Source organism: Giraffa tippelskirchi, chromosome 1 (genome assembly GCF_054371585.1).
Source record: "Giraffa tippelskirchi isolate mGirTip1 chromosome 1, T2T-mGirTip1v1.2.pri, whole genome shotgun sequence".
Lineage (NCBI taxonomy): Eukaryota > Metazoa > Chordata > Mammalia > Artiodactyla > Giraffidae > Giraffa > Giraffa tippelskirchi.
This window is the reverse complement of record NC_137275.1, coordinates 215,859,497-215,880,376: the sequence shown is the minus strand read 5'-3', so window position 1 is coordinate 215,880,376 and position 20,880 is coordinate 215,859,497. Positions and strand designations below refer to the sequence as shown.

General features: G+C 42.8%; 1 protein-coding gene across 7 annotated transcripts in view; it reads left to right on the top strand.

Moving 5' to 3' along the window:
* SUSD1 (sushi domain containing 1) overlaps window positions 1-19,787 on the top strand; it is a 132,871-nt gene extending 113,084 nt beyond the window's left edge. For all 7 annotated transcript variants that reach the window (XM_081526699.1, XM_081526661.1, XM_081526694.1 and 4 more), the window contains 3 exons: window positions 2,655-2,694; window positions 14,263-14,362; window positions 14,715-19,787. In XM_081526699.1, the coding sequence (XP_081382825.1) occupies window positions 2,655-2,694; window positions 14,263-14,362; window position 14,715 (141 nt within the window). In that variant the 3' untranslated portion in view covers window positions 14,716-19,787. The remainder of the gene's footprint in view (window positions 1-2,654; window positions 2,695-14,262; window positions 14,363-14,714) is intronic.
* Window positions 19,788-20,880: the final 1,093 nt, after the last annotated feature.

Below are 20,880 nucleotides of genomic sequence, written 5' to 3'. Positions count from 1 at the left end.
TTCTTTAAAAACTCTTGTGAATTTGATATTTTCCTTTTCATGTAAAATTTAAATATTTGAACATTTGTTTTCCCCATATCTGAGATGAACACTGCATATAAGAACCATAAAAATGTGTTGAACCCTTTCACTTTGTAAAAGAGGGGCAGGTGAAACCTTTCTAGAGGTGGATATTCTGAATTTGCTAAGGGAACCTGTTTGGATCTGTGTTTGGACTGAATTTGTTTTGTTTCTTCCTAAGCTTTACGAATGCCCTCATCCCATTGCATTGCGGAAGCCTGAGCTGGAGTGGAACATCTAGATCTTTCTGCCACTTCCCTGTACTCCTGCCAGGTTGCTGCCTTCCCTCATTCTCTGGGAAGCAAGAGGGAGGGGCGGATTATGCTTAGCACTATTTTCTGGCTCTATTTTCTGCTTCTGTTACTTCCTTGGCTGATGCGTAAGCCCCACTCTCATCTCGCAATCCTTAAAGAGTCTATGTGTTTCTAGCAGTGGTTCTTTCTTGAGACATGGAAACTCATGAGAAACATGGAAACATGAGACATGTATACTCTTTACAGAATGAATAATTATAATGAGCTGGACAAGCAGAATAGCCAGAGCTGGATCCATCAGTCAGGGGTGGAAGAGCTTTTGGAAGGAGCATTGTCATGGTTGCCCTAGAAGAACTCAAAGTTTGATATCAATTCATATTGGTTGACAATGAAAACTAGAAAAATTCTATTAATAGAAACATCTCTTGATTGATGAATTTGAGGCATCTTGCGTGTAAGGTTCATCACATATTTAAAACTGAAATATGCTGTTAAATTTTGTATAGGACACAAGTTAAATGTGCCATTATCATGCTTGATATAAAACTATGTCCAAGTAGCAGAAAGGTCTGGTAGTGTTTTGTGACAATTATGTAGGGATTAAGAATTAAAAGACTAAAGTCCAGAATATATTGCCTTTAACTTGTTGCAGAGGTATTTATGACTGAGATGAGGCCTTCTTGCTAGAATATCACCTGGAGATCCTGACTTGGTATCTCTAGCCATAGACAACACTGACAGTAGAGTATGTGTGCAATTTAGAGATTGCTCAGAGCTGCTGTCTCAGGCTGAGACTTTGATCTGGGAGGGTGTATTAGTCAGCTTTGGCTGCCATTTCAAACATGCCAGTACTGCCCTTACTAGAGCTTTGTAAATTGGGAAGTATGAGTTTTCCAGTCCCCTCTTTTTGTTTTTCCTTTTATGCATCTGCCCCACTAAGTAACATTACCATGTTCCTAGTTGCCAATACAGAAATCTAGGAATATTTCTTGTCTTTCTTTTTCTTATCTTCTTGTGTAGTCCTTTATCAAATTATGTCAATTATGTCACCTTAATGCCGTTTAAAACCATCTTTTTCTCTCTTTCATTAGCACTGTTTAGCCTTTGACATCTCCTGTCCGAACAGCAATTTTCTAACTCATCTTCTTGCCTCTTCTTCTCCCTATACCCCTGCTAAATCCTGCCGCCATAATGAGTTTATAAAATGTACATCTGATCAAGGCACTAGATTTTAATGAGCTCCCTTCTTTATCTGGCCCTGTCAATTTCTCTCCTTTAATACACTCAGTTCCCTAGTAACAGGCTTGCTGTTTGAGGTCCTTTTTCTCCCCCAGTATCCTGAAATATACCCTTCACTGGTTACTCTTGCATATTATCTTTTATTAAATGCACTTGACGCAAGGCTTCCAAGGTGGCACTGTGGTAAAGCATCTGTCTGCCAGTGCAGAAGACACAAGAGGGTTCAATCCCTGGATCGGGAAGATCCCCTGGAAGAGGAAATGGCAACCCATTCCAGTATTTCTTGCCTGGAGAATTCCATGGACAGAGGAGCCTGGTGGGCTACAGTCTACAGGGCCACAAGGAGTCAGACATGACTGAATAAATGAGCTCAGCACCGTCATCTAGAGAAGTGAAATATTTGTATGTCCCAAGCCCTCTCATAGCCTTGCCCATAACATGCATCACTATGTCTTGCTGAACCTGATGTGACCTTGAGTCCTCTTCAATGTCATTCTCCAGGCATTCAGTGCCAGTTGCTGAGAGCTGGCAAGGGGAATGAATTCACCGCCATCCCTGCTCTTTCCCTGGAGTGTGTGCTTCCTGAGATCCATTGGAAAGCTTTAGGGTAATCATTCCTAGGGTCACTTCTGTCTCTGTTGCCATGCCAGACCCTTTGAATGCTTGGTGATCATAAGGCTAAATTTTAAGATGTTACAGCTGAATGAGAATTGTTTTTTTGGCCACAGCATGCAGGATCTTAGTTCCCTGACCAGGGATTGAACCAGCAACCCCTGCAGTGGAAGCACAGAGTCTTAACCACTGATCGTTCTTTTTGTTCAGTCACTAAGTCATATCTGACTCTTTGTGACTCCACAGACTGCAGCATGCCAGGGTCCTCTGTTCTGCACTATCTCCCAGAGTTTGCTTAAATTCATGTTCATTGAGCTGGTGATGCTTTCTTAACCACTGAACCACCAGGTAAGTCCCCAGGATGAGACATTAAACATCATGTTGTCCAAAATAAGAGCTAAAACCCTGCAACTTGGAGGACAAAGTTGTGATATTTAAACTGACATCACATGCCGCCCAGTTATATATGTTGCTGTACTTTCTTTACAGGTGAGAAGAAGTGCCTGTGCAGTCTGGGCTCATGTAAAAGGTAAAACCATTTTCTGTCTTCATTTCTCCTCTGTTCACTCGGCAGCATCAACTGTCTGTTAATGAGATTTCTTTTTAAACTGTCACAGGTCTGAGACACATCTCAGACTAGCCATAGCTGAAAAGGATGGGGGTGGTGGGAGCACGTGGACTCAGGACCCGAGTGGCACCACCAGGAACTGGGACTGGGCACTTAACACCATGAGTAGGACTCTCCCTTTCCATCTGTCTCTTGTCTCCTCTGTTTCTAAGTGTGAGCTGGCTTCATTTTCTTCTACTGTGAACTACGTGATGGGGCGGGATGGGCACCAGCTTCCCAGCCTTAGCCACATCAGTGGGGACAGACAGTTTTTCAGTTTCAGGAGTCTCTTCTCCTAGGCAGGTGACTATCCATTGGATGAATCACTGTTAAGAGGAGATGGGGTAGTATGATCAGCCTACTTGGGGTTTGGGGCTTATTGGTATGGCTGGTTGGGGGCAGATCAGTGTGATGGGCAATCCCACAAGGGTTGCATTGAGAGGGGGATATGATCTCCATCCATCAGGAAAAGAGGAAACCATGTTGGCAGACCAAAGCAAAGAGCTACAAACAGTCCACTACTTTCAACCATTTGGCTACTTCTCATGCATGCACATGCGTGCACACACACTATTTAGAAAAACATCCTCCATTAAGAAAGTGGAATTATCCTCCATATAACCAAAAATGGAACCCAAGAGGAAGACAGTCCAAAGGTGGATCTGTACTAAATGCAGGTCCAAGACCAGGGGATGATCCATTCCTCTTGACCTATTTAATCTAGATGTGCTTCTCATGATCTACTTAGCAATCTGTGATTAAATGGCAAATTTAACCATTCTCAAGTCACAATATATAATATGAAAGGGGAAGGTGGATAATCACAATAAATACATTCACTTAGAAAGGAAGAAAAGGGCTTCCCTAGTGGTCTAGTGGTTAGGAGTCTGCCTTGCAATACAGGGGACACTGGTTTGATACCTGGTCCTGGAGGATCCCACATGCCGTGGGGCAACTAAGCCTGTGAGCCACAACTACTGAAGCCTGTGCTCACTGGAGCCCATGCTCTGAAACAAAAGGGACCACTTCAACGAGAAGCCTGTGCACTGCAACTAGAGAGTAGCCCCCACTTGCTGCAACTAGAGAAAGCCCTTGTGACGCAACGAAGACCCAGCCCAGCCAAAAAATAACTAATTAAATAAATAAAATCATTAAAAAATGGGAAGAAAAGATAAAGAACTGTGCTGTGCAAGACTTCCCTGGTGGTCCAGTGGTCAAGAATCTGCCTTCTGGTGCAGGGGACACAGGTTCAATCTCTGGTTGGGAAACTAAGATCCCACATGCTACAGGGCGACTATACCCATGCTCCACAACTACTGAGCCTGCCACACTCTAGAGCTCATGCATTGTAACTAGAGAAGCCAAAATACAACAACTGAAGAAGCCTGCACACTGCAACTAAGACCCAGCACAGCACCCCCGCCTTCTCCCGCAAAAGAACCATGCAGTTGCCAGGGGACCAATACCAATCACCCCATCCTGCTGGACGGGAAAAGCAAGCCTTTCCTGGGCTGGCAGCAGAATGGGTCACCTGCTCAGTCAGTTTGGCTGCCTCGGGCTCTGCCTGATTGATGGGGGAGCACCTTGTCTCTTTGCTTCAGAGCTCTCCCTAGAGATGCAGCGGGGAGGAGCTCGCTGAGGACCCTACAGCTCAAACCTTCTGCTTCTGGGGGCCAGTGATCTGGGTGGAGGAGTTGCCTTCGGGATTGAGCTACCACAGGTCTTGTTTGCCAGGCTGGGATTTCCCTGGCAGGACATTTCTGTAAACCAGAGGGCAGCCAGCCACTGGATTTGACTCATAGGAATTCCATTAATTTGTAGCTAATACCAGAAATCTTGTCAAGTTTACGACCTTTTTGAGTCTGGACCTTTTCCTTGTGGTTCATGCATCCTAGCAACTGCCTGAGGAATTCTGCTTGTAGCCTGGAGTATCAGTTTAACTCCTTACATCCTGTCCCTCACCTCAGAACAGCATAAAACAGTAGGCTGGGTTGGTTAGGAAAAGCCCACACATCACCCTGCTTCCAGGAGGATTCCACTAGATGGTGCCTTACAATTGGGGGATGTGTTACCCTGTCAGTGGGGGGTACCTAGCAGGAAATGATTGGGAAGGACCTGGAGAACTAAGCTTCCTACATTTGTCTGAACGTGAAAGTTGCTCAGTCGTGTCCGACTCTTTGCAACCCCATGGACTAATAGTCCATGGAATTCTCCAGGCCAGAATACTGGAGTGGGTAGCCTTTCCCTTCTCCAGGGTCTCTTCCCAACCCAGGGATCGAACCCAGGTCTCCTGCATTGCAGGTGGATTCTTCACCGACTGAGCTATCAGGGAAGCCCCCCTCCTTCATTTGTCTGCTTATCCCCTGAACTTATTTCCCATCTTTTTATCTCTCATCACACCAACTTCAACAAGGGTGGGGCACATGGTGTTTCATCTGGGCGTTGAGCGTTACCTGACCGTCAGCTGTCTTGGATTGCATATTGCCAGGTAGTGAGGGCCTCTATCTCTTTCTTCAGTTTTCTTGTGAAAATAATTTATGTATAATGTGTGAATTTAAGGTGTACAGTGTGATTTGATTCATGCATATACTGCAAAATGATTACTGCCATGAGGTTAGTTAATATCTCCATCACCTCGCATAATCACCTTATAATATGTAATTTATATATATACATGTATATATATATATAAATCTGTGTATATATGAATGTTTAAGATCTACTCTCCCAGCAGCTTCCAAGTAGACAATACAGTACTGTTAACTATAGTCACCATGCTATACACTAGATCCTGTCTTACATCTGGAAGTTTATACCCTTTGACCAATATCTCATTTCCCCCAGCCCCCAGCCCCCAGCCCCTGACAACCACCATATTACTCTGTTTCTGTGACTTCAGCTTTCTAAGATTCCATGTGTCATTGAGATCATACCACGTTTGTCTTTGTCTTATTTAACTTCACTTAGCATCACAAGTGAGGGCTGTGCACCGGTACATTTCTGTTTTCCGGTTAGCTAAGCCCCTCTTTTTGGAATTGAATGATGGCCACAAGAAACAATCACACATTCCAACATTTGGAAATTTTTATACCAATCCATTCTCCAAAGCTTAAAGGGCAGAAAGAAGTTCCTACAAGGAAAAGAGGTGCTTCTATCAGAAAAATGGAGGCATACAAGCATCGTGGATAGGCCTTTCAGAAACAATAGCTTCCAGAATCTACTGCTTTCCACAGCTGTTTGGTGTGAATAACAAACTCAAACTAGATAGAAGAAATGGCCAGAGCTGGCCACAGTCATTCTACCGAGATTAACAGGAAAGATTTTGCTTTGGAAATATCTCAGTGGTTTTTGGCAGTACCCTTTCCCCCTCATATTGAAAGAGAGTTTGAACCTTTAAATACAAGTTACTAGAAAGCTCTGAGATAATAGAAAACTCTCTGTGGTGTTGAAATTCTGAAGGGAATGCTAGCACAGATATGTCTATGTGCAGGGTTTACTTGGGTAGTACACTCACCTGGCAGTCTCCTTTTGCAGAACTTTTGGAGACTGCCCTTTCAGAAAGTAATCTGGAGAGAACTAGGATCCAAATTAGTCCTGAGATTATTTCGGTTCACTTGTGCCAAGCAACAGCCCCATTCTTGCTTTTGCCCGCTGATGAATTATGCTATTTTACCTTTTGTACATTCCCCTAAGAGGGCTTTGTGATGACCACTAGGGAGCCAGCAGTGGGTTTGATGGGAAATGCAAAGGCCTGAGCTCCCTTGCCCAAGTCCTGCTCGTAATCAGTCGAGTGTCTTGTAAATTATATTTAACTTGGCTGGTTCTACATTGCCTTCCTCCAAGATCTCTGCAATCCTTTCCAGCCACAAAGTACTTGAGCCTGTGTTTTCTTGAGTCATAGCACAAGATCATCTGATACGTGAGATGATGAGAAAGTGTACATTCTCATCAGGGAACATTCTTCAGTCACAGGCATGAAACCTCTGAGTCATTTATGACTCCTCCTCTTTCTCTTTTAGCCCACATTTTGCACTTGGGCAGGCCTCTCTGTCATTTCTGTGTTCACTCCCTGAGCAGAGGCCTTTGGACGATTGGCCAAGCCTATTTCTTATCTCCCATCAGAGTGTTCAGGGGTTCCCTCTTCCCTACAGCCTACACTACCACCTGACATGTTACTAAGGTGCAGTACTGATTTTATGATTTCCCCTGGTGGTCCCTCCAGAGTTCTCCACTATTTCTTTTTTTAAAAATTATTTTTGGGGGAATTTATTTATGTATCTTTTGGCTGCGCTGTGTCTTTGTTGCTGCACACAGCCTTTCTATAGCTGCAGTGAGTAGGGGCTACTCTTTATTATGGTGCCCAGGCTTCTCATTGCGGTGATTTGTCTTGTGGAGTGCCAGCTCAGTAGCTGTGGGGCACAAGTTTAGCTGCTCCGTGGCATGGGAGATCTTCCTGGACCAGGGATCAAACCCGAGCCTCCTGCATTGGCAGGCAGATTCTTAACCACTGGCCCACCAGGGAAGTCCTGCCAGTACTTCTTAGTCTGGTTTCCAAGGCCTCAGTTGGACACCAATGTACCCTTCTGATTGCATCTCCATTCTTCTCCGTTTAAACCAATGTGCCTGCACTTCTCTGCCTGTGTCCCTTCTTTTCTCTCCTTAATGTCTTTGCTCATAGGATTCTGTGCTTACTTCCACCTGGATCACACTATAACCTTCCTGCAGTTTCTGTTTGTTACAATCCCTCCTGTTCTTCGAGATTAAAATCAAATGCCATTTTCTCCTTGACACTTTAAAAATTTCCTCAACAGGACAGGATCTCTCTCCCTCCCTCTCTTTAGCCATTCTACAATACTTTCGAGCCACTGTGCGCTTGTCTTTTCTTACTAGATTTCATATCCTTGAGGGACAGCATTTGAAGAGCTAGAGCAGTGCCTGGTAAGCGGTAGGTACTTAACCAAAATTTACTGGATTGGGTTGAATGATTACTGGGGAACTGGTAGTGCAGTCTGATGAAAAATGAAACATAGCAGGTGCACTACTATCAAATAAGCCAGAGAAGATTGACATCCAGATACAAGCCTAGGGGGTATGTATATGTATGAATATTCTATGCTTGTGTATATATGCATACATACACACACTCATTTTGAACCTTCATAATTGTAGTAGGTAGTATTCTATTAAAAATACAGCCTCACAAATTCCTGGTTCCTGGGGTACACTCACCTCCTCTTACTTATTCATAGACTATTCTAGTTGTTGCTGTGAAAGGATTTAAAGTGGTAACTGAAGTCCCAAATAGGGAGATTATCCAGGTGGACATGATCTTATCATGTGAGCCCTTTAAATCTGCGTCTAGAAGTCAGAGACGGGAATTTGGAGGTTCCAAGGGAGAGATGCATTTGATACAATGATTTCTCCTACTGGCTTTGAAGATGGGGAGGACCGCATGGCAAGGATGCTGGCAGCCTACAGGAGCTGAGCAGCCCTTGGCCGACAGCCAGTAATAATTTGGGACCTCAGTCCTACAACTGCAGGGAACTGAATTTAGCCCACAAGCTGCATGAGCATGGAAGCAGATTCTTCTCCAGAGACTTCAGAGGGAAATGCAGACCTCCTGACATCCTTATTTCAGCCCTGTAAGACCCTGAGCTGAGAACCCAGTCAGTGTGCCTGAACTTCTGACCCACGGAACTGTGAGCTGATAAATGGGTGCTATTGCTAAGTATGGTAATTTGTTAAGCTGCAAGAGAGGATGAATTCAATAATTTACTGGTTCATCAGGTTTTATTTATCTCTAAATTAGTTTTCTACTTTGATCTCCTTTGCCATCTTCTACTCCTAAGGGGCAACTTCCCAGGTGGCACTAGTGGTAAAGAACCCGCCTGTCAATACAGGAGACAGGACGCGCGGGTTCAATCCCTGGATCAGGAAGATCCCCTGGAGAAGGGCATGGCAGTCCACTCCAATATTCTTGCCTGGAGAATGCCACAGACTGAGGAGTCTGGTGGGCTACAGTCCATAGGGTCGCACAGAGTCGGACACGACTGAAGTGACTTAGCACACATGCGTGCCCTCCTCAGGGGGTTCAAAGAAGGGAACCCTAGATTAGCAAAGAGAAATTTAACACACTAAGTAGAAGTCACAGCGCCATTATTTGTACCTTTTGGAGAACAGAATTGTTGCTTTCAGAAAATGACCCTGCTCATGTAAATTCATGGAAAAAGTCCATAACCATAGGAAGTCCTCAAGCTGTCACAAAATCTAAGAGTAGGAATGGGGCCTTTTAAACTGATTTTTCAGCACCTGTGATATTTCCATTAGTGAAGAGGTTAAAGATAAGGCCACTCCTCCTGAGCCCTAAACCTCTTCCAGGAGCCACCCTACAGAGACTGGTTTAAGCCTAATGGATTAACTGATTAAGGAACAAGTCACTGAGAATCTAGGATATACACATGATTCACTCACTTGGGTTTCTAAAAGAATATTCTACAAGTGATTGAGAAGAAAAATGGCATGAGGTCATGGAAGGGAGGGTTAACCAGATGGCAAAGCTTTGAAAAATGTAATACCCATTGGCCAGTTGTAAATTTTCTCAGTAAGAAATTAATGTGAGAAGTCCCTAGAGAAGCATGTGGCTATACCATGATTGGATTGACTCAAGTTCACAGAGCACATGTACAATGTAGAAAAAAAGACATATAACCAGGAGCTATTCTACCAGCAAGAATCATGCCAATATTAGCAATAGCTAACATTTGCAATCGTTTCTGGTGTGCCGGGCACAGTTCTAACCTGTCTGAACTCATTTATTTCTCACAATAATCTCATAAGGTGGGTACTGTGGTTATGATTCCCATATTATTGGAGCATCCCTCAGTGGGGAAACTGAGGCCCAGAGTAACTGAATAACTTGCCCAAAGCCACACAGTTGGGAAGTGGTAGTGTTCCAATACAGACTTGGTCAATCTGACTCCAGTATTCAAGCTTTGAAATTCTTTTATATATTTGGGTCTGTTTCTGGACTTTCTACTTAAAAAAATTATTTTTAAAAATTTACTTATTTTTGACTGCACTGTGTCTTTGTTGCGGTACATGGGCCTGTCATTGTGGCAGCTTCTCTTGTTGCAGAGCACGGGCTCTAGAGCTCAGGCTCAGAAGTTGTGGCTCACAGGCTTAGCTGCCCCGAGGCATGTGGAATCTTCCCAGACCAAGGATCAACCCTGTGACCTCTGCATTGGCAGGCGGATTCCTAACCACTGGGCCACCACGAAAGACCCTGGGCTTTCTATTTTGTTCCGATGTATCCTTTCCTGTACTGATACTGCACTGTTTTAATATCTGGTCATTCAAGTCACTCCTGATTCTTTCTTTATTAATTTCTAATTTAATCAGACAGCCTCCTCCCATTTTATAATATGGCTTCTTAAAAGCGTGAAGGCCTTTTTCTTCTGAATACCAAAAGTAGCCAAACAATATGCATCATGCTTTTCTAGAAAGTCTCTTGACAACACTTTCTGAGCGGATCATTTGCCTGGCTCTTTAGCAAGAGATGTGTTCTACTCTGCTTTTGCTGTACCGGCTCCTCTGTAGAGTCTCCAGTAGAATCATGCTGTTCTCAGCCTGGTTGTAGAGATCTGAGCCATGCCAGTCTGTAGATTTCTGCAGTGACGGAAAGGTTTTAAAGCAAAGATGTCCGGTGTGGTCGCCACTCACCACATGTGACTCCTGGGTACTTGAAATGTGCACTTAAAAGAGTATGATTGAGAAACTGAATTTTTGTTTCAAATTTTTAAAATTGAAGTGTAGTTGATTTTCAATGTTGTGCCAATCTGCTATACAGCAAAGTGACTCGGTTATACGCCTACAGACATTCTTTTTTATATTCTTTCCCATTCTAGTTTATCATAGGATATCTGGATATCATAGGATATCATAGAATATAGTTCCCTGTGCTGTACAATAGGACCTTGTTGTTTATCCACTCTGAATGTATGGTTTGCATCTACCAACCCCAAACTCCCAGTCCATCCCTTTCCCTCCCCCTTGGCAACCATAGGTCTATTCTCTATGTCTCTGAAAAGGTTTCTGTTTTGTAAATAAGTTCATTTATGCCATATTTTAGATTCCACATATAAGTGATATCCTGTGATATTTGTCTTTCTCTTTCTGACTTACTTCACTTAGTATGATAATCTCTAGTTGTATCTGTATTGCTGCAAATGGCATTATTTTGTTCTTTTTTATGGCTGAGTAGTATTTCATTGTATATATGTACCACATCTTTATCTGTTCATTTGTCCATTGACATTTAGGTTGTCTCCAAGTTTTGGCTATTGTGAATAGTGCTGCTATGAACACAGGGGTGTATGTATTTTTTTGAATTATAGTTTTATGTGGGTATATTCCCAGGAGTGGGATTGCTGGATCATGTGGTAATTCTAATTTTAGTTTTCTGAGAAGCCTCCATATCATTCTCCACAGTGGCTATACCAACTTATATTCCCACCAACAGTATAGAAGGGTGCCTTTTCTCCATACCCTCTCCAACATTTGTTATTTGTAGATCTTTTTTTTTTTTACAGTACAATATATTGGTAGAATTTCCTCTTTATTTTTTAAATTAAATTAATTTATTTATTTTTCAATGAAACAAAGATGAATATTTTTAATGATAAAAGGTACAGTTCACAAAGAAGATAGACATCATAAACCATTAGACACCTGTCAACAAAGAAACAAAGATACATGAAGCAAAAATCAGAAGAACTATAAGAGAAAAGAAAAAATATATAATCATAGTGGGACATATTAACATTGATCTGAGACTATTTTATCAAGTGCAGAAAAAATAAGAATAGGAACATCTTGAATGATGTCATTAATAATTTAAATATAATAGATTTCTATTTATATTAATCTTATATCCTGTGCTTAGCTGTGCTTAGTTGCTCAGTCGTGTCTGACTCTTTGCCACCCCATGGACTGTTCCCGCATTGCAGGCAGATTCTTTACCATCTGAGCCACCAGAGAAGCCCAAGAATATTGGAGTGGGTAGCCTATCCCTTCTCCAGGGAAACTTCTCAACCCGTAAATTGAACTGAGGTTTAACAGCTGAGCTACCAGGGAAGCCCCAATCTTATATCCCACAAAATTTTAAATATATTTTGTATCTCATATGCTGTTATTAGATGTCCATAGGACATTTAGAAAAAAACTGGCTATTTGTAGATTTTTAAATGATGGCCATTCTGACTGGTGTGAGGTGGTACCTCATTGTAGAAACTGAATTTCAAATGTAATTTAATTTAAGTTAATTTAGATTTAGATAGCCACATTGGGCTAGTGGCTACTGTGTTAGACAGCACAGAATTGATGTTGAAATGGTTAAGTGGCTTGAACTGTTCTCAAATATACCACATTCACTGCCAGGGAATTAAGTCATCTTATGTTCTGAGGGTCTCAAGCTCAAAGGCTATTTTTCCTCTTAAGCTTCTCTCCCCTTACAGTAGCAGATATTTGCTTTTGCTGTTTTCAGCTCTTCCAAGGCACTGCTGGGTTGCCTAGGGGGTGAACTAAGCATATGCCTGGGGCATCAGTAAAAGGAGGGTACAGAAAAATGAAATACGGTTGGCCCTCCTTATCTGCAGGCTCCACATTCATGGATTCAATGAACTGTGGATTGAAAATATTCAGAAAAAATAATTCCAGAAAGTTTCAAAAAGCAAAAATTGAGTGTTGCACACTGGCAACTGTTTACCTAGCATTTACTTTTTATTTACAGCTATTTACACAGAATTTATATTGTATTAGGTATTATAGTTAGTCGCTCAGTCGTGTCCAGCTCTTTGTGATTCCATGGACTGTAGCCTGCCAAGCTCCTCTGTCCATGGAATTTTCCAGGCAAGAATACTGGAGTGGGTAGCCATTCCCTTCTTCAGGGGATCTTCCCGACCCAGGGATCAAACCTGGATCTCCTGCATGGCAGGCAGATTCTTTACCTTCTGAGCTACCAAGAAAGCCCATAATCTAGAGATGAATTAAAATGTACAGTAGGTTATAAGCAAATGCTGTACCATTTTATATAAGGGACTTGAGCATCTGAAGATTTTGGTATCTGAGGGGGGCCTCAGAAGATCCCCCATGGATACCAAGGGATGACTATAATTTGATATTCCAACAATGACAGCTGTAACAAATCATCTGGAAAATTTTGGAAATGGATGCACATCCTTAAATTTATTCTATGGCTTGGTGGCATTATTTTTTTAATTCTATGTATGCAGAGTCAGCCCCCCAAGATCTTAAAGTCTGGTGGCTCCATTGTACAGATTTTTGTTCTTCCAAAGAGGAATTTGAACTACCACAGACCAAGGCCCCAGCATCGTCAGTCTGTGCAGGAAAGATCTGGTCTGTCGCCCCTAACTTTGGGAGAGAGCATGGCCCACTCTGCTGCAGATAAAGCTGAAGTCAGATCTGCACTGGGAGAACGTGGTCCTGTGGTCGAAAGCAAAGACCCCGGGGTCAGGCAGCTTGGGTTTGAATCCTGGCTCTATCATTTAGTAGCTGGGTGATCTTGGGGGAGTTTCTTAATCAATCCATGTCTAGGTTCTTCTTCTATAAAATGGGAATAATAATAGTGCCCAGTGTAATAATACTTAGTTCTATTATTATGGTAACCAGTGGGTAGTTAGGGGAGGTTTTTTGATCAGTGTCTGGCACATAATACGTGGTAAGTAAGTCCTTGCAAGTTAAAATGAGGTCTTTAGTTTGGAACATGATCCTCTGATTTAGTCATTTGGCCCAAATATACAACTCAAATGTGGGTGTTTTCCCGTTAACAACCAGGGATCTCCCTGGAGTTGGCATGCCATGCACCCCCAAATAGAACATATGAATGCCTTTCAAAGAGCTTTTACATCAATTTTCTTATTTGATACTCATGGAAACCTGCTGAACAGAGCAGGGAGGTATCACCCTTATTGATGTGTGGGGAAAGTGACAGATGACTCTACTCAACAGAGATGATTTGTTTGCTGTATTTGACCACCGAGCTAAACAATCATTTTTGGAGCAAAACTCCAAATGATGTCAGAATGACGTCCTCCTCAAGGCAAAGGAAATCTGTCCGTAAAAACTGATCAAGTGTAATTGACTTCAGGGAGGATGGACACACACAACCCAGGATGCAGTACGTGTTTGTGTGCCCCCAAAAGATCAGCTTTTATCCCTTGAAGTTACATTCACGTTAGAACGTGGCCTAGTTTTTATACTCCCTTTTCAAAAGTGCTGTGGGACAGTGTTTCCCTGATGCCCTGTTCTCGGGGCCAGCTCAGGGGGCCCAGAGGCACTCTGGCCTTCTTGGGATGGTTTATTCAACAGGGTCAAGCTCTGGTTAGTACGGAGCGAGCACAGGTGGGCGTGCATCTGCTGGGAGGGCTGTGATTCCGGGTACTGTGGGTTCAGTGTGCGGTTTTCGTCTCACAGATTCATCACTCACACTCGTGCTGCCGCAGATGGTGGGCCTTGGGCTGGGCTCCATGGCTGTCGTGATTGTCCTTGCGTTCCTCTCCTTCTCAGCAGTGTGGTATGTGCGACCGTCATTTTTGAGAAATGAGTGGAATGGAGGGAGGAGAGGGTTGGAACCATGAGGAACAGCTGGGATCGAGGAGGGTCAAAGCGGGTGTGGGGAGGTTGTCCTGCGCTCAACAGATACTGAGCAGGTGAAAGGCATGGGTAACTCTGCACATTGTGGGGGGGGGGGTGGCGGGGGCGGGCGGGAAATGCCCTCCAGTCCCAGGAAAAGAGCAAGGTCAGTGATGGCTCCTTGGCCACCCACACTGGTGGCACATCTCCCGGGCTGCTTCCTTTGCACATGGGGATCACCATGGGAAAACCAGCGTGTGTTAGTGAACTCTCTTTTCCTCCTCTGTATCTAGATCGCCGGTGGGCACTGTGTGAAGAGGACTTACTGCTGCTGGAGCAGATGGTGTGACAGCTTCTCAGGGGTCTGCGCAGAGGCCCCGTGTGTGCGTGGACCTACAGTCCCATTCTTAGATTCAAGACGGTCACTATCTCTTTGGCATCCCCCCAAAGGAGGACACTCAGGAATTGCTGCTGTCTTCTCTGTATCTCTGAACCTGAGAATCTTGATGTACTATGTGATATTGACCACAGGCCACAGGTCACGTGGGCTGGGCCTGTGTTCTCCTCCAAGTGATGCCTGAGAGTCTCTGCCTCTTCCTTCAGAGCATCTCTGTTATGAATTCAGAATCTGTTCTTTTACAATAAGTAATGACATACACAGGCTTCCCTCGTAGCTCAATTGGTAAAGAATCTGCCTGCAATGCAGGAGACACAAGTTTGATTCCTAGTTCGGGAAGATCCCCTGGAGAAGGAAATGGCAGCCCACTCCAGTATTCTTGCCTGGAGAATCCCATGGTCAGAGAGGCCTGGCGAGCTACAGTCCATGGAGTTGCAAGAATCGGACACAACTTAGCGAGTCCACCACCACCAATGAGATGTGTTTAGATGTGGGCTAGAATTTGACGGTAGGAGGGAAGTCGTTGCAAACGATAGAGATCATTGACCGAGGCAAACGTGTCAGACACTTTAGAAGTACCCCTTTTCCTGCAGTTAGTGACGCACTGATTAGAAAGCATGCTAGCCTGGGACTTCCCTAGTGGTCTAGTGGTTAAGACTTCATGCTTCCACTGAAAGGGACATGGGTTCATTCCTGGTGGGGGAAGTAAGATGTTGTGTGGTATGGCCAAAATGAATAAATAAAGTGTTTTAAAATACTGAAAAAAAGGAAGAAAGAAAAAGAAAGTGTACTATCCTGCCCACTCCGATAAGTTCCTTGCAGTGTCTGTTAGGCAGCCATTTCCTTTAATACAGTTCCCTTTGTCTTATATGTATTCAAAAGCCATGAGTCTTCCAGTAAAAAAATATTCTGTTAACTTAGTTCTCTTCCACATGAATGTTTATAGCAGCCTTGATTAAATTTTTTTATCACTGCTTCCTAAGAATGTGCTTTAGATTGAGGGTTCTTGTGATAACAACAGGTTGCAATAATTATGAAGCCCATGGCCAGAACCTGTGTGTTTACAGGGGAGGGGAACAATGTGGTTTACACGATCCTGCATTTTATCTACAACATCAGTGACTACGAGTGTTACTTTGTCACTAACCATGACATACTAGGTGTTAAGCAGTCTTGGGCCCACTGTCAACATGCTGAATTAATGGATGGAGGGGATTCGATTTGACTTTTGAAGCTCGAATCAGTGTTCCTGAACTTTCCTCCCTAAACTACAGTGTAACTCCAAGGCTCAGCAAGGCAGGAAGGGAGAAAGGCAGAGCCTTGTGGCTTCTCGAAGGGACAGTGATGTCCTCTTCCACCTTCTCCCTTTCTCTCCAGGCCTGGAGAATAGAGAGCTTGGGAAGGAGGTGGAGGGCAGCTTATTGCCCAACTCAGGGTGCAACACAGATGAACATGGTCCTAGAATTGGGCAACACTGGGGTCCTAAAGAAAAGAGACAGCCTTTCCGATGTGGTGGGCTGGCATGTGCTCCACTGGCTCCCCGGGCATCAGTGAGGGACACATCTGAGCAGCCTGGGCTTGTGGGCTGATGAGGAGAAAAGGGCAGAAATAGAACAGGTGAAAGTTCTCTATGAAGCTGCTCCCAGCCCAAGGCATATCTTCTCAACTGCAGAGAGTCAGAGAGAGTGAAGTGGTACTGAGATGCTTAGGTTTTCAAGGTCAGCTGTCGGCCCTGCCCCCGACCAGTACTGGACAGTGTTAGGAATAGTTGTCCTTCGTCCTGAGGTACCAGCTCAGACTACCACTTAGGGTCAACGTGTAGAACCACGCCTGCCCTCATCTCAGGTGACTATAGAGTAGAACTCTCAACAGACTAATACAGACAGCTTCCTACTTTTAATTTTTATGTGCAGCAATTCATATTTAGACTGTTTCACAGCTCTTGGATTAATTTTGGGAATCATTACAAATTCTTGTGGTTAGTATTGAGTAAGGTCTCTGATGAGTAAGGATTTCCCTCAAAAGCCCCCTCTGTTCAAAGAATCTGAGCCTCCCCCCCCTCGTTATTATCCATTACCAGTTCTGTGAACACCGTTTATTTCTGTAGTTCCCCCTAATTTCCAGTTCTCAAATTAACTGCCAGAGAAGCTACAGTTGTCCATATGGGAACTTAGCATAATTGTCATTGAAAGGAAGAAATCCCATTTGCTTGGTGTCCAAAGTGTCTGCCTAAAACAACTAACGAAATATGAAGTAAAATGTACTTCTGGGCATGTGCAGAAACGTAGAAGCAGTTCATGAAAGAGTACGGAAATAGCAAAAACATAGACTTTGCCCCTTCTTCTGAATGTTCCAGATTATAACACAGAGCTGCTTGCTGTTAATACTTAACAGAAGCAGGTGCTGAACATTTGCAGAAAAGACACACCATTTTCTTGCAGTTCTTTCCTGATCATTTTCTCATACACATGAAGGCAGCTTTAAGTTCTCTGAATTTGCCTGGTTAGCTTTACCACAGCACCATCCTTTTTTTTCCCAAGCGGATTCCTGGCTAAGGCAGGAGAGCATCACAGGAGACCAATAGTGAGTCTTCCTGTAAGCATTCAGCATCCTTCTGTCGAAGGACTGACTAGGTAGCAGTCAGAGTTGAGGGTCACTAAATAAAGCTTGGTCCTCAAGTAGAGATGGAGAAATGCTCTTTTCTTAATTAACTGTCTTGGTGACAGTGTATAGAGGTGAGTGCTAAGATTTAGTCTTGAGTGCCCTTCTAAATTAAAAATAAAAATCGGAGGATTACCCAGATATTGGACAGTTTGTTTCCTGGCTGACTTTTTTTTTGTTTGTTTTTGGTGCCTATAGTTTTTATTTATCTCCCCCATAGTTTTTGTTTATACCTGTTCTTTCAGTCCATCCTCACAGCAGTTTTGTGTGGTGGGAAGCTTAGGGGTTAGCATTTCCCCATTTCAAAATGGAGAGATGGGTTCTCACATATATGTAACTTAAGTTGTGGGGCCAAATATTCTGCCAGGAAGTCCAGTTCTCATTTGGGATTTGACAGGACCATTTGATTCTTGGGAGAGTCAGGTTTTTCTATTTCCAAACCATGTATATATATAACACAATATATATACTGTTACTGCCTTTAGTATTGTAGCACCTGTGCATTTTTATACTTATCCTTTCACTGTAGATACCTTCCCTCACCACTTCTAGAAGGAGCCATAAAAAACGAAAATAGATGGAGGTTAATTAGGGGAAATATGTAACAGTCCACCCGTAACTCCAGACCTATAATTGCAGCTGGGCCCTTTAAGGTGAAGACCAGAGCAGAACTGATTATCTTCAACATTCCACAGTAGCTTGGAAGAAAGTTAATGTTTAAATTGATTTTAAAGGAAGTAAAAAAAGAATTCTCAAGGCTCCCTTCATACTGCTAATCTCATATTTTGATTTCCTAAACCTTTAATTTTTCCATTTATTCATCAAAGAGAAAGCCAGTGGTAAGTAAAAGTCAATCAAATGGTATTTTTAAGGACTGTTTGCCTCCTACAGCCTTTGTTGGTGAAACTCAAGTGCTCAGTTTTGGAGAGGAAAGAGGGTGTGCCTTTTTGTGTGTCTGTGGGCGAATGATTCAGTGAGGCAAATCAGTTTTAAGAAGAGTGCATGCCCATTGTCTCAGAGAACGAATGAGTCATTTTGGTGATATATGTATGTGTGTGGATATGGATATGTTTCCATATCCATACTTTTTGGGCACAGCTAGGGGTTACCAAAACGGCATCAAGCGAGGCATATGGTTTCTAACATGCTTCTTTTCCATCAACATATCCTGGACACATTTTTTTCATGTCAATAGTAACAGCGTTAAAAGTTGGTACCCTAATTTATTTAACCAATACTCTGTGTGTTGTGCATTTAGAGTGTTTTCAGATGTTTACTATCTTTATATGCCACTATATAGTTGTATACAATTATCATTCAGGCTAAATTCCTAGACGTGAAGTTGTCGGAATGAAAACTATATACATTCTAGATTCACTACATACTATCAGAGAAATCTCAAAGAAGGTTTATGCCAGTTTATGCTCTCACCGGCAGGAAGCCTCAGCACAAGTGACGTCATTGATATCCTTAATCTTGATTAATCTGGTAGGTGGAAAATGACTGTCCAATGCTTTGTTTGCATTTCTCTGACTATTTTGCATGTTGACGGTCCTTTGTAATTCTGTTGGGGTGCCTTTTCTTCCTCAGTAGTTGGCTTGTCTTATATTGATTTGAAAACGCTCTTTATGTTATGGTGATTTTCACTTTCAGCTGTCACCTATGTTGTAAACACATTTTCTACTTTATCATTTCCCTTTTGACCTTGTTTGTGTCATACATTGCCACACAAAAACTTTAAATCTGTGTAGTCAAGTGTATCAGTCTCTTTTCTTAGGTATTTTGCCCTCGGAACCATGCTTAGAAGGACCTTCCAATCTCAAAATAATAACTATATTTCAGCAGTTTAAAAAAAATTTAAGTCTTTAAATGTTCTGAAACTTATTTTAGTATAAGGAGTGAGGTTGGGAGGGGTCTTTTCTTATTTTTATTGTTGCTAAATGGTTTAGCCAGTTGTTCTATGCATATTGCTTGACTGCTATTTTTTCCTCTGGCAATTTGACTCATATACTGAATCAAATACTAGAGTCTTATTTCCGAACTTTCTCTTTCATTGTACTAATTTATTCCTATGCCAATACCGCCTGCTTTGAGTTTAAAGTAGGTTTTTTTTAAATATCAAGTAAAAATGAGTTACCACCCTTTTTCTGTTAATTCTCACAGTATCCTCAGGCTTTATTATGTATTTATTCATGTATACATATTTATTATATGTAAACTAAAGAATTATTTGGTCAAATTCTGCCCCCCCCAAATCTTCATATTTTTCTTGGGGATGTATTAAATAAAGAGTGCTTCTATCCCAGAACATATGTGTCCCCACTTAGCATTTGTGTGTGTTCCTGTCTAGCATATTCTAACTTTTGGCTTGGGCTTCCTGGGTGATTCACTGATAAAGAATCCTCCTGCCAATGCAGGAGACATGGGTTTGATCCCTGGGTCTAGAAGATCTGTTGGAGAAGGAGATGGCAACCCACTCATATTCTGCCTGGGAAATCCCATGGACAGAGGAACCTGACAGGCTACAGCCCTTGGGGTCAGAAAGAGTTGGACATGACTGAGCAATTGAGCACAGTGCAGCACAGTTTTCAACTTAGAAGCTAATTAATGCTTATTTTTGTCTGGTGTATCTAGATATTTTATATCTTGTTATCCTGAGCTCTTGAGTCACTACCTCTCGTCCTGCCCTTGAAAGTGCAGCATCCCACAGCCTCTTTCTGCTGGCGTGGTTGGAATTCTCTTCCCTTGGAGATCTGCCGTTTTGGGAAGAAGTCACATCAAGATGGCACCCCAGCCCGGGTATCTGCTTGACCCACAAAAACTCACAGACCCTTGTCAGGCCAAACGAGGGACTGCCCCACCGTCACAGATCACTCCAACCACAGACTTTAGTTTTTTACCTATTCAACCTTTTGGCCTCTGTTAGCGGAAGTGCAGCTTACACTGTATTCCAGTGTATTTCCCAATTTTCGGTCCTGCTTCTGGCCTGACAGGTTCAGCTTCTTGACCCTTGGGTTTCTTATCCTTGGAATCAGATACCAGGCACTATGTTCTCTGACATAAAGTCTCTGAATGGAGGTCCCCTGGAAGCTCCTCTTTCCCGACTTGCCCTAAGGAAAGTCCCCCTACTTCCTGCCATCATGGTGGGAGAGAGACAATGCACAGCATGCCAACAGCTTTCCCCAAAGAACTCCTTTCTTTTGGCCTTTTCAACTTTAAACCACTTTACAACCTGGGTATTGGGCTAATGTTCACAAGACCACTTGAAAATCCTTGTTTTAGAATATGGGAGTGCATGCAACCTATTCTTTTCGATTTTTCTGAAATTTGGTCAAAGTAAAAAGAGTCCAAGTTGAGGCCAAATTATAGGAAAATACAGTTCACAGAAAAAGAAATCCAAA